Genomic DNA, 14959 nt, shown 5'->3' with positions numbered 1-14959 from the left:
CAGTCTGCGAGGCACGTGTTCTCAGAGCCTGCACATTCAGGTCGGCGCGCTCGCGCTTTAGTCGTAAGATAGACAATTGGCTTCATTTCGTTTCATTCATACTTTCTATTTGTTTTTGTACCGCAGTATTATTTGAACCTGGTAAATCTACAAGTTTCCGACCACTAATTACTACCATTTGGCTGTTCTGTGCAGTGTTGGGATCAAGTCACTATACCTTCGACTCACGAGTCATTTCGATTCATTGCACATTTTGACTCGAGTCAAATCAGGTCAATCGATTTTCGAAGTTGACTCGAGTCAAGTCAAGTCAAGTCAGTCGATTTTTGGAGGTGACTCGAGTCAAGTCGAGTCAAGTCAAGTCAAATCAAGTCAGGAGTCAAGTCAAAATTCAAGTCAAGCTGCCTTTTAGAGTTTAGAAGTATGAAGCATGATTACGACATTGCATTTCGCTAGGTCTCTGAATAACAGATTGATTGGTCATTGATTCTGAACCGATGAACGAATATAGAGGTGAATATACAATATTATCCTTGATTGGTGGATCATCCCAGAATTATCATCAATAAACTTGAATAAATCCGCTTCTACAGCGTGGAATTGAGTCAAATTTGTTTTCCATCGTTTTTGAAGACAGCGCAACAATTTCATAAGGTTGGAAGGAAAATTCGAAAAAAATTTTTTTTTGCATTTTTAGGCAAATTCAAAATTTTCAAACTGTACGAAATCCGCGAATATTAATTGGAATGAATTCAAATTTGGTGTGCGGCGTTTTTTAAGGCAACCTAACAATTTATTCACGTAACCAACAAGATTCAGGAAAAAAGGTTATTTTTGAACAGCCCTAATGTGCAATGTAGATACTACTTGCCTATCTAAGTCAAGAAGCATATAGTGCATCTACTTCATATATACTTATGATGGCTTGAATAATTTCCAGTGGGTTTCGCAAAGTACATCAAGCAATGTTTGTAGTTGACCTTATCCAACTTGTTTCATCACTGGGACACGATTCTAGATCAATTTTCCGCAGTTAAATTCTATCGATATGAATTGAACTTGTTCTTCAAAGAGTCACACAACAGCTGACATTGTATTCATAGAATTTCTCCTGGATAAGATGCTTATGGGAATTGTAAATTCTTTCAAGATCTCGTTCTTCCGCGCTCGTGTCGAAATTTCTCACGTGCATGCGAACCTATAATACGAAATTTCGCAAGTTTATTCCTGGAAAGTTTTATAAAACGCAATCTATCTCACTTTCAACGTGTCAATTGAACATTTTCCGTCTTCGCGCAGCGTTAATATCTTGTCGACCAAACGCGTGGAAACGAAGGCGTTGATCTTCAGATAATATAGCTCTTTGCAATATTGCAGCAAATTTATCAATTGAGTTTCGAATATTTCGAATGTGTCCGGTAAGTCTGAATTGCAAAGAAGGTAGAGGTCTGCATTATTTGATGCAAGTTTGTATTCTATTAGTATACAAATTAGGCCATTGGTAAATTTCAAGCCGATGTGCACCTGACAACGAGCGATTCCAATAAATTACCTAGTGATACTTTCTCTAAAGTTTCTCGGTAGTGAGGTAAAAGAGTCGCTATGGTTGGTCCGATTTCCCAATCGTGTTCAGTGAAATAGCTGCCTTCAAATGCCACCTGAAATGCATAGCTTCTCAGTTAACATAGCTCAGAACCATCTACTTGCGGATATGCCAAACCTGTCGAAGAGGTATCTGGGGGCACAGTATTCTGAAATGTTCTTCCGGGCTCATCACTCTTTGAAAAAGCATATCGACTAAGCATTGGGGACATCTTGTTTTCAGCGATCCCCAATATTGACCTTGGATGACTTGGTCGTGGGGATCATGTGCGTGTACTTTTATATGTAATCGTTTCAAGCAATGTCCGCAGTTCTCTACAAGCGCCTCAAAGAAATCTTCCGACAAATAGCTGTAGTTCAGGTAGAGCGTATGCAGGCAGTTGAACTGCCGCATGCTTTCTACGAATTCCGAAAATAAGTAAATTGGTCGACGTGTGTAGAAAAAGTCTTCAATATCGAGATAGTTTACTATGTCACCCATTTCGTAACCGAGGGCGAACAGTACTTTGTAACCTTCGTTGATTGTCATTCTGGCGCCACTTAGTGTAACCCGTTCCAACGTGTGCTGCCCTCGCGAAAAAAACTTGGCCAGCCACGTAACGAAATCTTCCTGACTGCTAGTCCACTGACCTCGGTCGAGCTGTAGGCACGGAATTGATAATTCTCTTAATTTTGCCTTATCCTTTATTAACGATCCAAAGCAAGAGCGAACGGCCTTCTGAAATTTCCTGCATATGTTGGTCGTGGCCGGATTGTACAGTCGGAATTCCAATTTCGTTATGTATTTTCCGAAAGACTTAACGTAATTGGTCGCGTTTCGATAAGGAATGTTCGTGGCGTCCTTTGAGTCTCGGCCGGAAAAACGGAATTTCTTTTCCCGCCAAAGGCACGCGGAATGTCGCATGACGGTGTACCATCTCTTGCAAACGTACATCGCGCCTGGTCTGTGTCTTTCTGGGAGATACAGAAACACCCTTTCGAGTATTACGTGCGGTATTGTGGACCATCCATTCACGGAGGATTTGTCCATATCCATGATATCAGACAAATTTGTGAGAGATTTCGATGCGCCATTCTCCAGCGCCCTCGATCCGGTAGCTTGAGGAAGAACTGAAGAGCTTTTGCTAGCTACCATATTGTGACCGGCGTTTCTCTCTATCCGCCTCACCTTACGAGGGGGTAATTCATCATTGTTAAGATCGACGTTCATATTTTTAGATAAGTTGTCTATCAAGCCGTAGCAATCATAGAGTGAATTCTCCTGCGGTTCTTATTGACTCGCTTATCTTATTTGGTAAATTTATAGCATTTCATGCATTGTGACGACATAAACGAATATCGTCAAAAGCAATCCGAATATCTTAAATGGCTGAATCGACGATAGGGAGAAGAGTAATGACACACTCATCTAATTCTAAAAGTAGGTTTATTTATTAGTAGGATGTATTTCTTTGCGGATGTACTGGCGGAACTGGTTTGAAGGAGTGTCGTCTTGTACGAGATATTTGACCCCGCATCATACGGTCAGCTGCTCAGTTAGATAAGATAAGATAAGATAATCGTCAGATTATATTTTTATCCGAACAAGACACTCACAATGTACAATACGATGTAATGAATAGATAGGAGGATGCCGAACGACCAGTTGCGATTGCAGTTGCGGTCACTTAAACTGGCATCCACCTCGGCCTAGTGCTATGTATCGCAATTCTATCTTTCTTCAATGTTTTATGTCTATACCGCGGCTTTTGGTTGCTCAGTTCATCCAAAAAATAGTTAATTCGTTAGAGGCTCATCATGCCGTCCAATAAATTGACAGTTATTTTTTATCATAATCAAACATCGGGTCGAAGTAGTATAACAGGATTATTTCCGGTTCTCTGCTGAAATTACGACCCAAGTTTACAACTGCATATCAAGCCGTGGTCATTTTACGCTCGAATCTCTCAATACGAAATGTATCATATGACTGTAAAATGTAAACGAGGGTGGCGCATATATGATGAAAAAAGGTTTAGGTTTAGGCAGACCCAAAATTAGTAGTAGTACTGCGCCAGATGGCATTCGCATCTTTATATGTTTAATCATGGCCATGGTGTAATGGAAGTCGAATTAGGGACCTATAATGATGTAAGAATCCATTATGAGATAAATCGGTTTTGCGGATCGGTGACAAACGTATCGTTGACCGTTGTACATTTGCATGAATGCTACTATGTCCGATTGGTAGAAAACTAACTCTCGAGTGACCATCATAAATCCCAAATGTGGTTTTACAGAACACATTACTATTTGGCTATTAATCAAGACACTGTTGCGTCTGCATAATTCTGCCATGGCGGGCCATGATGCAGTATTTAGATACACGCTAACTTATTTATGCAGCGCCGTATGATCATATACTTAGGATTGAAAGTTTACTCGTTCGATAATACCACATATAGGATTAGAAACGCTTATATATAGCGCCTATATAAGGTAAACAATAAACAGTATAAACAAATTCCGTTCACGGTCTGCTTGCCACGTCACATCATTTCTTGTAACTTCACGTTTTCCTACCTGACAAGTAAAAACAGCCTAAGGCAACGCCTGGATTAGCTGGCATCGATTTTCATGAGAATGATGGGCACCGCCGTCGTCGATTGACATTTGCATCGCCACATTATCAATCGATCAGAAACTCAGTCAAGGCAAGAATTAAGAAAACAAATGCGTGTCGATATATTGGGGATAGCGCATTTCGAATGGATGGGTCCTTGTATAATGTTGCTTATACCTCGGCACATCGCCGTGGGGTAAAACCGCGTTCAGTGTTTACCTAAGAACCAGTTTATCGCATTTCCAGTTTTTGCAGGTATCTACGAAGTAACAATGAAGGTCATTTAACCGGACAGCAATTCAAACGCAATGGAAATTCCCGTCTTAACTGAGGGAAAAACAAATAGCTTTGCTTGTATTGTAATCATCATCATGTTGTTCGACAAAAGGAAGTATACTACGCGTTGCTTCGTGAAATGTGCTATGTGAGTAATAGATCTGAAATTAATTCAAAAGCTTTCACCAGAAGTACGGTTGAGCGGTCGCGACTCCAATCATCGAAGCCAGTCAGCCAGTTTAGCGAATGATAGGATCCTAAACAGTTTAACAGGAAAAATTGTGGGGTGATATATATCCGTAGTTTTGATCTACATAATAGGTAGCTCTCCTCGGTATGTTGAACAAATTTCATATATCTTTTATCTATGGACAGTGGACACACCAAGTCATAGCAAATGTTTAAGTCATACCCAAAGGAGCAGAGATGAAACGTGATGCAATGGTTGAGAATTCGGCAGCGAGAGAGCAAATTGTTCAGTGCATTATGCTATGCTATTGTACACTGTACCGTACAGTTAGTTCAGGTAGCTAAGATTACAAACTCGGGAACTCAGCGTTCTGTAGCCTACTATCTCAGATCGTAGAAAATGGCATGTAATATCCTCAACCCAATCCATTCTACCCCGTTTGCCGTACAAATAGTTCACCGAAGAAAATCTGCAGTGTCTAAAAGTTGCCTACTGCGGTAATAGCGTCTGGGATATTGACGTTTTGCTATTGAACGTTGAATTGTTCATGCATACTCAATTACTCATACTCAACTCACTATTCATCTATAAAGCGTGACATTGCAGATGTTTATGTAGATTAATCAGTTTGTATGGGAGCATTGTGGGAAGATATCTATTGTTAAACCGACAATATGTAGCGTTTTTCGGGACAGTAGCCGTCGGTGATCGGCAGATGGTATGACCAAGGTTTATCTCGCGCTTGTCTCTGGAATATTTGTTTATTGTAATTGGCGTAGACTCGGTATGGAATACGTCGCCGCATTGGTAAATAGTTGTTCAGGTAGCAATAAGACATTTTTCAATAATGCGTGACAATATTATCAAGCAGGTTTGTACGCACTATAGCATAGATATTATAACCTGTAGTTACAGACTAAAGAATTCGCCCTGGGAGTGTGAAATATGGGCAACGCATTGGAAGGATCAGCTGGTCGCGTTGATGTGATGATCATCGGCGGAGGCCCGACGGGCATAGGAGCCGCGTATCGGTAATGAAAGATGGCGTTAAGCCAATGCGTAGAAATTCCGCTCTTTTAAATGACTCGTATATTAAGGCTTAACCAACACAGCAGCAAGACATGGATACTACTGGACGCAGAAAAGCAGCCTGGTGGCTTGGCCGGGTCTGTGCGAACGCATGAAGGATTTCGATTCGATCACGGATACAAGACGTTCTGCAGCCGATACGACTATATCGATCGACTGCTGCAAGATTGTTACGGCGAAAATTCAACGAAGCTCACAAACAAAACCAGAGACTGTTACGTGTTTGTGAAAGGCAAAATGGTTCGATTTCCCCTGCAAAATAACTTGTCAGGATTGCCCGGTGCTGACCAGCTATCGTGTGCGCTGGATTTGGTGAGAGCGAAAATCATGAACGCGCGACTAAATTCCACTCCACGTAATGCATCGCAAAATTCAAACGACACTGACAGGGAACAAAACATATCTGACAATAACAAAAATACATCGTCTCATAACGAAACCAACTGCCCGCCCGAGACTCTGGACAGCTATTTGTTGCGGCAATGGGGCGAAAGCTTGTGCAATATTTTCTTCCGGCCGTACCTCTTCAAATCGTTTGCCTATCCCACAAGTAAGCTTTCGTCAGACTGGGCCCACTGCAAGATCTTGCCTTGCGACCTCGGAATGGATATAGAAAGGATTATTCAAAACGAACAGTGTGACCCAGGTAAATGTAAATTCATGAATTTATTTACGAAAAAATTCCATGACACTGGGTGATCAAAGTTGTACACAATCACAATGTTTTGATAGGGTTGGATTCCGAATCCACATCAATATACCCGAACAAAGGAGGACTCGTTTCGCTTTGGAAAACTATTGTTCGAAAGCTGCCGAAGGATAACGTGCGATTCAAAAGCGAAATTATAGATATAGATATAGACGGAAAGACCGTGAAAACGAAAGATGGTTTAGAAATACAGTAAGATTTTAATGTTACTATCAATTCGGTCACACGTTAATTTTGCTGTTTACCTACTCGGCTTTTAAACCTTTCAAATCCGGTTTGATGAAATTGCTTGTAAAGCACGAACCGGAATTTCGTGCAAGTTATCCGTATCGGTGATTTTATAAGTAATTTACCTTCTCGAGGCATAACGGGCCAGAGGTAAGGAAACAGATCGTGGGTCACTAGCCTTTGCGTCGATACCATATTACACAGCAATATTCTTTCACCATATAGGAAACTATAGCCCGCAAGAGAGCTTGAGAACACAATTCATAATCATTGATCAACCAATAACTCTCAATGTGAGGCTGAAACTATTTCATATTCAGAAACTATAGTGCCCCGATGATTGAACTATGTCTAGGGCACGAAGACCGTTTGAACTCTGGAGCAGTCGGATTTGATGATATCGTACTATGTCAAGCTCATGTTGCATTGTAATATTCTCCGATGTACAGAGAGGGAATACCCTCCACTGCTGTGGTCTCTATTGCAAAATAATGCCACCGGATATATGATATGTATCAACACGAGTGCATATGTTTCCGCTACACGTATTTACGGCTTCACCTTGTTAGAATACACGGATATACGCACGGTATACTTGTACCGCGTCGTTTTTGTAATCGTAATATTATGTTCGCTTCAGATACGAAAATATGATCACAACTATGCCGCTCAATTCATTGCTGGAACTTGCGGGAAGAAGCGATCTTGCTGAATCGCTCACTCATTCCTCACTGTTTATCGTGTGTCTCGGTGTGAGAGGCCATAGTCCCCACAAGGACATCACAGGCATGTTTAACGTATACCACTGCTATTTTGTTATCCCAATTTCTAAAGTGATAGCATGTATAGAAATGGTGGCAACGCAGGAGACTAGGGATTGTCGGGCGTGCTTAGATTCAATTCTAACTAGGGCTAGGCACAATGTTTCGCGTTTCGAATCTAAATCGAGTATTTATTCAAATGATTCGAGTCGAGCAGTGTGAGATGCCTAGGGTTGCATTTAAAACAAAAATCTATTAATAACATTCATGTTTAAAACAAGGCCCTTGTTTAAAACATGTTTTATTTTATTTTGATTTATTTTTTAAAGCCATGACCTCACGACTATTCAATTGTGACGTCATTATGGATTGACATCGGCAATTGAAAATTTAGCTCCTTTGACGAAATATCTACGTACTATAGCTGTTGAACCGACTATTTTGAGGGTTCCAACCATCCCATATCCTATACGTCGGCTATATCGGGTGGTAATTGTCCGTAGGCTCATACAACATGTTTTTTGGAAAGTATTTACACAATTGTGGCGTAATTTTACAGCTTATAAAGCACCTTTTTAAAAGGCCTCTCTTTTAGGTGTTTCAAACAACCATTTGTTTTAAATGCAACCCTAGATGGCACTAAGAGTTACTTCATCAACGAAAATTATTGCTTCGGTGCTGTTTTCCATTGTGGAAGGCTGTTAACCTCGATTCGTCGTCTCGCAACATGCGAAATGTGTATTACAAAGCTTCATGGAAGAGACATACCGGTATCTATGAACTCGTGATCAGCCTAAGGTCCTCAGCATTGCCACGAAGTGCAATGAAATGGGTATGGTCGACAAAATACCAAATATATTATAGTAATAAACACAATCATATTCTTTAGTATGATGCAGAACTGGTATTATATTCTTTGTGGTCGCATACGTATATCGTAACTTCCCACATCATCGATTCCGTTGTGACATCATAACGAGTGATACCTGAATGGAATACTCCACTCGGCTCGATGCTAAATACTCTATTCAGAATCGAATAACTCGGGTATTCGATTTTGCCCTGCCTAACTTCAAACGTTATAGCGAACTAGTCGATTGTTCGGTGTTACATTTGGAGCCTTTCGACATTGTTCCTTCCAGTAACGCGTTGGTTATCCAATATTGGCCGTAAGAATTAGTAATTTGAAATGGTCTCGAAATTTGAATATAATTGTTAGATAATACCATGATATTGTCATTTTGCTTCTTTTCGCCGATACAAACAGGTGTTGTTTGTGTTGAGTGTAAATGCGCTAGGCATGATCATTTTCATCGCAACACCTGCCCTCAATCTATACATTATAGGAAAGGCTTAGAGAGCATGCCCCATCCGATGCGCGTGTCATGTAGATATATGGTCCTCCCAATCCAGGATTTTACCACAAGACTTACGGATCGGATCAGGGTTGTAACTAAGTCATAAGGTTCTGGGTCACAAGTCAATCTGACTTTTATAGTTTTGACTCGAGTCAAGTCGAGTCATTATAAATTCACCACCGAGTCAAGTCCGAGTCCAGGTCAGTGAGTAGAGGGTCGAGTCCGAGTCATAGTGTTGTGACTCGAGTCCGAGTCTAAGTCATTGTGTTCACTGTTCAGTTTTGAGTTCAATCTGGTTCAACCCACTTTTTCAACTCTACTCGGGTGATATAGAATGGCTCGCATTCATAATATCGTAATTTCCGTCAGTCGAAACAGTTTTTTGGCCCTATTTTCCAAGTATCAGGACTTATAGACGAAATACCAATGATGTGGTGACTTTACTATTCTTTGAAGTTACAATGAAATGTCTGTCTTGACCGTCCTAGTCTCGAGTCATACGGGAACCACGTGGGTGATGTATTGTAACCAAGGAGCTTTCTGAACCACCCATTTGTACATCTACAACTATCATACGTTGTTATGGTTTCCACGGAATATACCATATTAAGGAATAACTCGGCCTCGATAGCTGCGATATTGTGGTATTTATAAACATTAATGGCAAATGAGCCAGGCATTATGCCATCAGATTTTTGCCTATACATGAATAACCATTAATGCGTTGATTGGATATGCATTGAAGAAAACCTCGCTGCATTCTATAGCCAGATGGGGGATTCCTATTAACGATGGAAGTATGGCATTCCGAAAGTAGCTTGGTATTAGCGTTTGCTGGTAATCCGATCGCTAATAGAACGCTTCCAGCAGAGATTTTCTCTGAACTCCTGTGCTGCTCTACAAAAAAACATTAAGCACTTATAGCTTGATTGTTCAGCCTGTTAATAGGATGCAGTGATAAAGAGCCCCCTGTCCTTTCTAGGATGCATTTACTATCCGGAGTCCGACTGCGTGTTCCACAGAGCGTGCATATTTTCAAGCTTCGACCCTGATAGTGTGCCGGAGGAGACGGAGAGAATCGCAACCATGCGTTTCGCGAGAACGGACGAAAAGCAAACCGGTAGCGGTAACAGCGGTGGGCCGTATTGGTCACTCATGTTGGAAGTAAGCGCCGGGCCGCTAAAGACGATATCAGACGCTACAATAAGTATAATGGTACATTCCATCATCGATATGCTTCTATCACAACAACATCTATATTTCTTAAGTGGATGAAGCAATTAAGGATGCTTGTTGTGTCGGGCTACTCCGTGGGAATGATGAAATAGTATCGATTCATATGACCGAAATGACGCACGGACAGCCCATGCCTTCGCTTGAATCAGATGAAAAGGTACAGTTCTGAACTACCAATGTGAAATACAGCTAGTCGTACCAAGTAACAATATACATTCCGAACATACGTAGATGCCTAAGGCTACATTGAATTACGTCAGATTGAGATCGAAATACGGCCGTAATGAAGGCGAAGAAAGCAATAGGTCTGAATCGTTGAATTTATAATAATAACCGAGGAATGAGCACGCCGTCATAAAGTATATCGTTTTCACCTTTAAAACAATTGAACTAAGTACCAAAGCAAGTGTTTGTAGATTGAAATTACATAAATAGATACTCCTACATAGAACATGCCATATAGCCGATCGGTGCATCGAAACGCAGGATCTAATTTTAATAAATATATGAAAAATATACCAATATGCCGATAACGTTTTTAACAATGTTGGATAATGAGTTAATAATGTTTGAATTTAAAACTAAAATCAATTTGAAACAAGCACGTTTAAAATATGGCCCCTTTTTAAAACATGTCCTTTATTATTTTTAGTCATGACGTCACGAAACTTCAATCGTGACGTCACGCTTGATTGACATTGACAATTGAAAATATAGAGTAAATATGGATCATTTGACAAAAAAGGCTTCCGTCCCTGCCCCTTGTCTTAAACGGACCAGAAATTATCTTTACGCAAGACTAAATCATTATGCAGCATCATTACCAAAACATCCATTCCGTGCCAGTGATATATATCCACGTGCTATAAGTGCTGAACACACGACGATTTCGAGGGTTCCAATTTCCAACCATTCCAGCACATGGTAATACGTCGAACATATCGGGTGCAAATCGTCCGTAGACCCGTACTACATGTTTTTCGAAAGTATTTACACAATGAAGGCATAATTATACAACTTAAAAAAATGAAATAACATTTTTTTAAAACACTGATTAAAACATGTTTTAAACAAAGTGATTTAAAACACCATTCATTTTAAATGCAACCCTAGTAAAGAGTATATCGGCAGTGTATATAAACATTGTACATAATATAATAGTCGCGTATTTGATTGCTAACGCTTTTGCCTGGTGGGTGAGGGTGAGTAAGGAAGTACTTCTACTTGTCAGAGTGCTCAAGTCTAGGTTTTGCATATGGATCACTTATTGCAGTTATACCATGTTTTTAGAATGTACTACCACTTTTTCTTGAACAATTTTCAGTTCAAGTATTAATGACTGTTTTGGGTGTAATCGACATAAGAACCGCGGGAAAAATAACCTCCGTATCACGGCAACGTGATAAAGCTAATATAGTTGCGAAGATTATACCTATCAGAAATATCACTCATCCTTTTGTATTAGCCGCGATAACATCTTCCTATTACCAAAGTATACCGACAAGATAGTGTAATGGTTAAGCGTCCGGCTTCTTGGTCGGTAGGTCGTGGGTTCGATCCCCGGCCGTGTCAGACCAAAGACCTGATTAGTAACACTGGTATCCATGACTGCCCTGCTTGGCGCTCATGCATTACTGGGATAGCATAGAGGGGTGGTGCATGACTTACAAAGCCGTACAAGGCTATATCTGGACCTTCCTTGTCCAGCGGCATGTGCACATCATGCACGCAAGGTATGCATATGCACAGATCGTGTGTATGTCTATCATGAGTCGGTGTACATGCCGCAAAAACATCTAGGACAAAAATGAACTACGTCCTCTCCTTCCTTTCCTGCCGATCAACTGCTAAACAATGCGACTCGCCTCGACCAAATATACCTTTTGTAACCACTTACTTGATTACTGATTGATTTTTAGATCTCCCATTTTATACTATCACTTGAAGTAGTTTTAACAGGTCCTGAAAATTCCTACTTCTGTTTCCAATTGAAAATATATTTATGGCGTTACTTCTACATCTACTTGAGTAGCAACGCTGAGTATACTATGACGACCGCTGCTTCCACCGCAGGCTAGCGAGGCGTTGAAATGGCTCCAGTCCAAAGGGATTTACAGCCGCGGCAGATTCGGCGCGTTCAAGTATCACATCGGCGACTTGGATAATTGCTTCATACAAGGAGTGGAGGCGGCTGACAATATCGCGATCGGCGCGCCGGAGCGTTGCGTTTGGCAATTGCCAGCTGACACGCACAGTCGAAGCGGGATGAAGATAAGCGAACCCGTTTATGAAGTCACTTTACCAATCGTGGAGCAGGACGCTGGTGTAAACGCTGGGGAAATCAGGAACGCAATCACGCGCGAACCGTCTTGTTCGTCGTTGTCGCGCGTCTCGTCCGGATCTCCGATTTCGAGAGCGTCTTCTCAAAACGAGGGCTCCTCTCAAACGACGGATTCCGAATAACTATCGGTGATACTCGAACATTTATTTATTTATCACAGAATCGTATTTATCCAAGGTGAAATTGGATGTCATGTAACGTCACCGACTCATTGTGGAGTAGCGAACAAAGAGAATAGACGGCGTCATAATGTCCAAGTAGAGAGCGGTGTTGTCACAGGCCTTCCATATGCCTCCTTTTTGGAGGATTTGTCCTCTTTGCCCAAGAAAAGTGGGCGCTTCTTCGGTATACGCCGAGATCAAAATTTATAAATGGAAAAAATAAATTATTTTTTAGTTTTGGGTACGGAATATTGGGGTTGGAAGTGGGTTAGGGTTAGGGTTGGGGCTAGGATATCCCAATATTAGGATTGTGGGTGAGAGATATTAGGGTTAGGGGATGACAGATATTATAGGGTTTTGTCAATGACGTATATTAGGGTTGGGCGTGAGGGATATTAGGGTTAGGGGTGATAAAATCCCGGAACTAACGTCCGCGACCCCCAACCCTATTATATTTTATCCTCCAACTATAGTATCCCACTCACAACCCCAATATCCCTCCCCCCACAGCCCTAATATATCCAACTCACAACCCTAATATCCCTCCCCAGAACCCTAATATCTCCTCCCCCACAACCCTAATATCTCCAACTCACAACCCTAATATCCCTCCCACAACCCTAATATCCCCCCACAACCCTAATATGCCTCCCCCACAACCCTAATATCTCAAACTCACAACCCTAATATCCCTCCCCACAACCCTAATATCTCCCACTCCCAACCCTAATATCCCACACCCACAACCCTAATATCTCCTACCCACAACCCTAATATCTCTTACCCACAACCCTAATATCCAGCATCCACAACTCCAATCCCACCCAACACGAAATGGAATATATTTTTTCGTTTATAAATTTGGATGTGTTTGATCTCGGGGGTATATCGAAGAAGCGCCGAAAAGTGAATGGTCCTCCGAGGACGCCCAAATGTCTTCTTTTCACATTTCGAGTAACTTGCTTATAGTTTCAACAGGGCTTTTCTACGAGACGTATTTATTTAAAAAAAAATGCTGTAGGCAGCCTGTATTAGTTAGATACGTCTCGAGAATCTTGACAGTTTTATATAGTTTCTATGGTATTTGGTTTAAACAATGTCACGATCTCTTTCTGGATCATTGCTTACTGGGAAAAGGTGAGGGAACCGCACAGTATTCGTGGGCTGAATCTGTGAAATAAATTTGATTTGTTGTTGATTTGTGCACAGTTTTGTAACCTTTGCTTTGTTTTTATAACTGTTGCCTACAACTACCAAGGAAATGTAAAACATCATCAAACTCAAATGTAACAATTCTACTTTCGATTTACTTGCTAGCAAAAAAACGTTCACTTTTGGGGCTCTAAAAATTTGGTTGGCCAAGCGTTGTCGCATTTCGCTTCCCCTTTCTACACCAATACGTATGTATACGTTGTCCATTTGTATGGTACAATTTCACATATAACTATATATACCCAAGAAACAATCGATAATGAAAATCACAAAGACATACCAGCGTGATGTATTGAATTGTTTCCTTGCAATATTGTAAATATCACTTGCCTATATAATATAATAAATACAGTAATATATGCTTCTGCTGGTGTCAACCAGACGCGCGCCTGTAAAAACTGATTACATAGTTATAGGACTTTAGTTCATTACGAACCGATCGATTTACCGGGTTATTTGAGGATCGCAGAACTTTCAATTAATGGGAAGGTACAGTTTGTATTCAGAATTTATGTGGTGATTGCTTTTTATGGTTAGTCTATGTGATTCCTGAAAGGGTCACTATACGATTTATACGTCATTTCGATGCACATTGTACAAGAAGTGACTATCAATGAGTTGGTACACGTCCTGTATAGAAATATATCTTATCGTATTGTATAATATAATTCCTGTCTCTCATAGAGATCGCGTGTCATTACGCAATATAAACCTGGTTTGTACACTGCAAATCCGTTGGTGAAAATAGGTGTATTTATCAGACCTTGTGGCAGGGGTGGCCAACCCTTTTGCCATTCACGGCCGCATTCCGACTACTCATGTAGCCTACGGCCGCACTCCAGGGCATAGTCGTAATGAACTAGCTGGACGCCAAATACCCATGTTAAAGTGTCTATGTCAATTTCCGGTGAACTCTGGACTAATATTATACGCATCGAAATCGGGAGTGGTCAATAGGGCTGTTCAAAAAAAAAAATCCCGGATTCCAGCCATTCACTGATTCAATTGTCAGGTTACCATAAAAAACGCTGCGCACCAAATTTGGTTCGATTCTAACAAGTATAGGACTCTGCAGATCCAATTAAAATTTTTAATTTATTAGGTAAAATTTAAAAAAAATTCAAATTTTTCTGCCAACCCCATGAAATTGTTGAGCTGTCTTCAAAGACGATGCAAAACAAATTTGAGTCAATT

General features: G+C 40.8%; 2 protein-coding genes across 3 annotated transcripts; one reads left to right on the top strand and one right to left on the bottom strand.

Moving 5' to 3' along the window:
- Positions 1–1059: 1059 nt before the first annotated feature.
- Positions 1060–2882, bottom strand: LOC145446301 (F-box only protein 39-like). Its single transcript, XM_080324555.1, has 4 exons — positions 1721–2882; positions 1553–1658; positions 1261–1424; positions 1060–1198 (listed from the first exon to the last, which is right to left on the bottom strand). Exons 1-4 carry the CDS (start codon positions 2810–2812, stop codon positions 1067–1069), a joined length of 1494 nt encoding a protein of 497 aa, XP_080180681.1. The 5' UTR covers positions 2813–2882; the 3' UTR covers positions 1060–1066.
- A 130-nt stretch (positions 2883–3012) lies between these two features.
- On the top strand, positions 3013–14496 carry LOC145446300 (uncharacterized). 2 transcript variants are annotated; one of them, XM_080324554.1, is made up of 8 exons: positions 3013–4400; positions 4460–5701; positions 5768–6405; positions 6492–6660; positions 7337–7482; positions 9798–10022; positions 10084–10208; positions 12125–14496. In XM_080324554.1, exons 2-8 carry the CDS (start codon positions 5616–5618, stop codon positions 12512–12514), a joined length of 1779 nt encoding a protein of 592 aa, XP_080180680.1. In that variant the 5' UTR covers positions 3013–4400; positions 4460–5615; the 3' UTR covers positions 12515–14496. The 2 variants fall into 2 exon arrangements, with proteins under 2 accessions (XP_080180680.1, XP_080180679.1); XM_080324553.1 differs by having other exon boundaries at positions 3013–5701.
- Positions 14497–14959: the final 463 nt, after the last annotated feature.

Source organism: Botryllus schlosseri, chromosome 9 (genome assembly GCF_051294905.1).
Source record: "Botryllus schlosseri isolate E-star chromosome 9, Bs_hap1, whole genome shotgun sequence".
NCBI classification, from domain to species: domain Eukaryota; kingdom Metazoa; phylum Chordata; class Ascidiacea; order Stolidobranchia; family Styelidae; genus Botryllus; species Botryllus schlosseri.
This window is presented reverse-complemented; position numbering and strand designations above follow the sequence as displayed.

Bases quoted from the DNA above. Each gene is read 5' to 3' on its own strand.
- LOC145446301 (XM_080324555.1), bottom strand. From the start codon at position 2,812: ATGAACGTCGATCTTAACAATGATGAATTACCCCCTCGTAAGGTGAGG. The intron at 1,659-1,720 runs GTTTGGCATATC...TATGCATTTCAG, and splicing joins CCCAGATACCTCTTCGACAG to GTGGCATTTGAAGGCAGCTA. The intron at 1,199-1,260 runs GTGAGATAGATT...TTCGTATTATAG, and splicing joins GTTCAATTGACACGTTGAAA to GTTCGCATGCACGTGAGAAA.
- LOC145446300 (XM_080324554.1), top strand. From the start codon at position 5,616: ATGGGCAACGCATTGGAAGGATCAGCTGGTCGCGTTGATGTGATGATC. The intron at 6,406-6,491 runs GTAAATGTAAAT...ATGTTTTGATAG, and splicing joins AAACGAACAGTGTGACCCAG to GGTTGGATTCCGAATCCACA. The intron at 10,209-12,124 runs GTACAGTTCTGA...CTTCCACCGCAG, and splicing joins CGCTTGAATCAGATGAAAAG to GCTAGCGAGGCGTTGAAATG.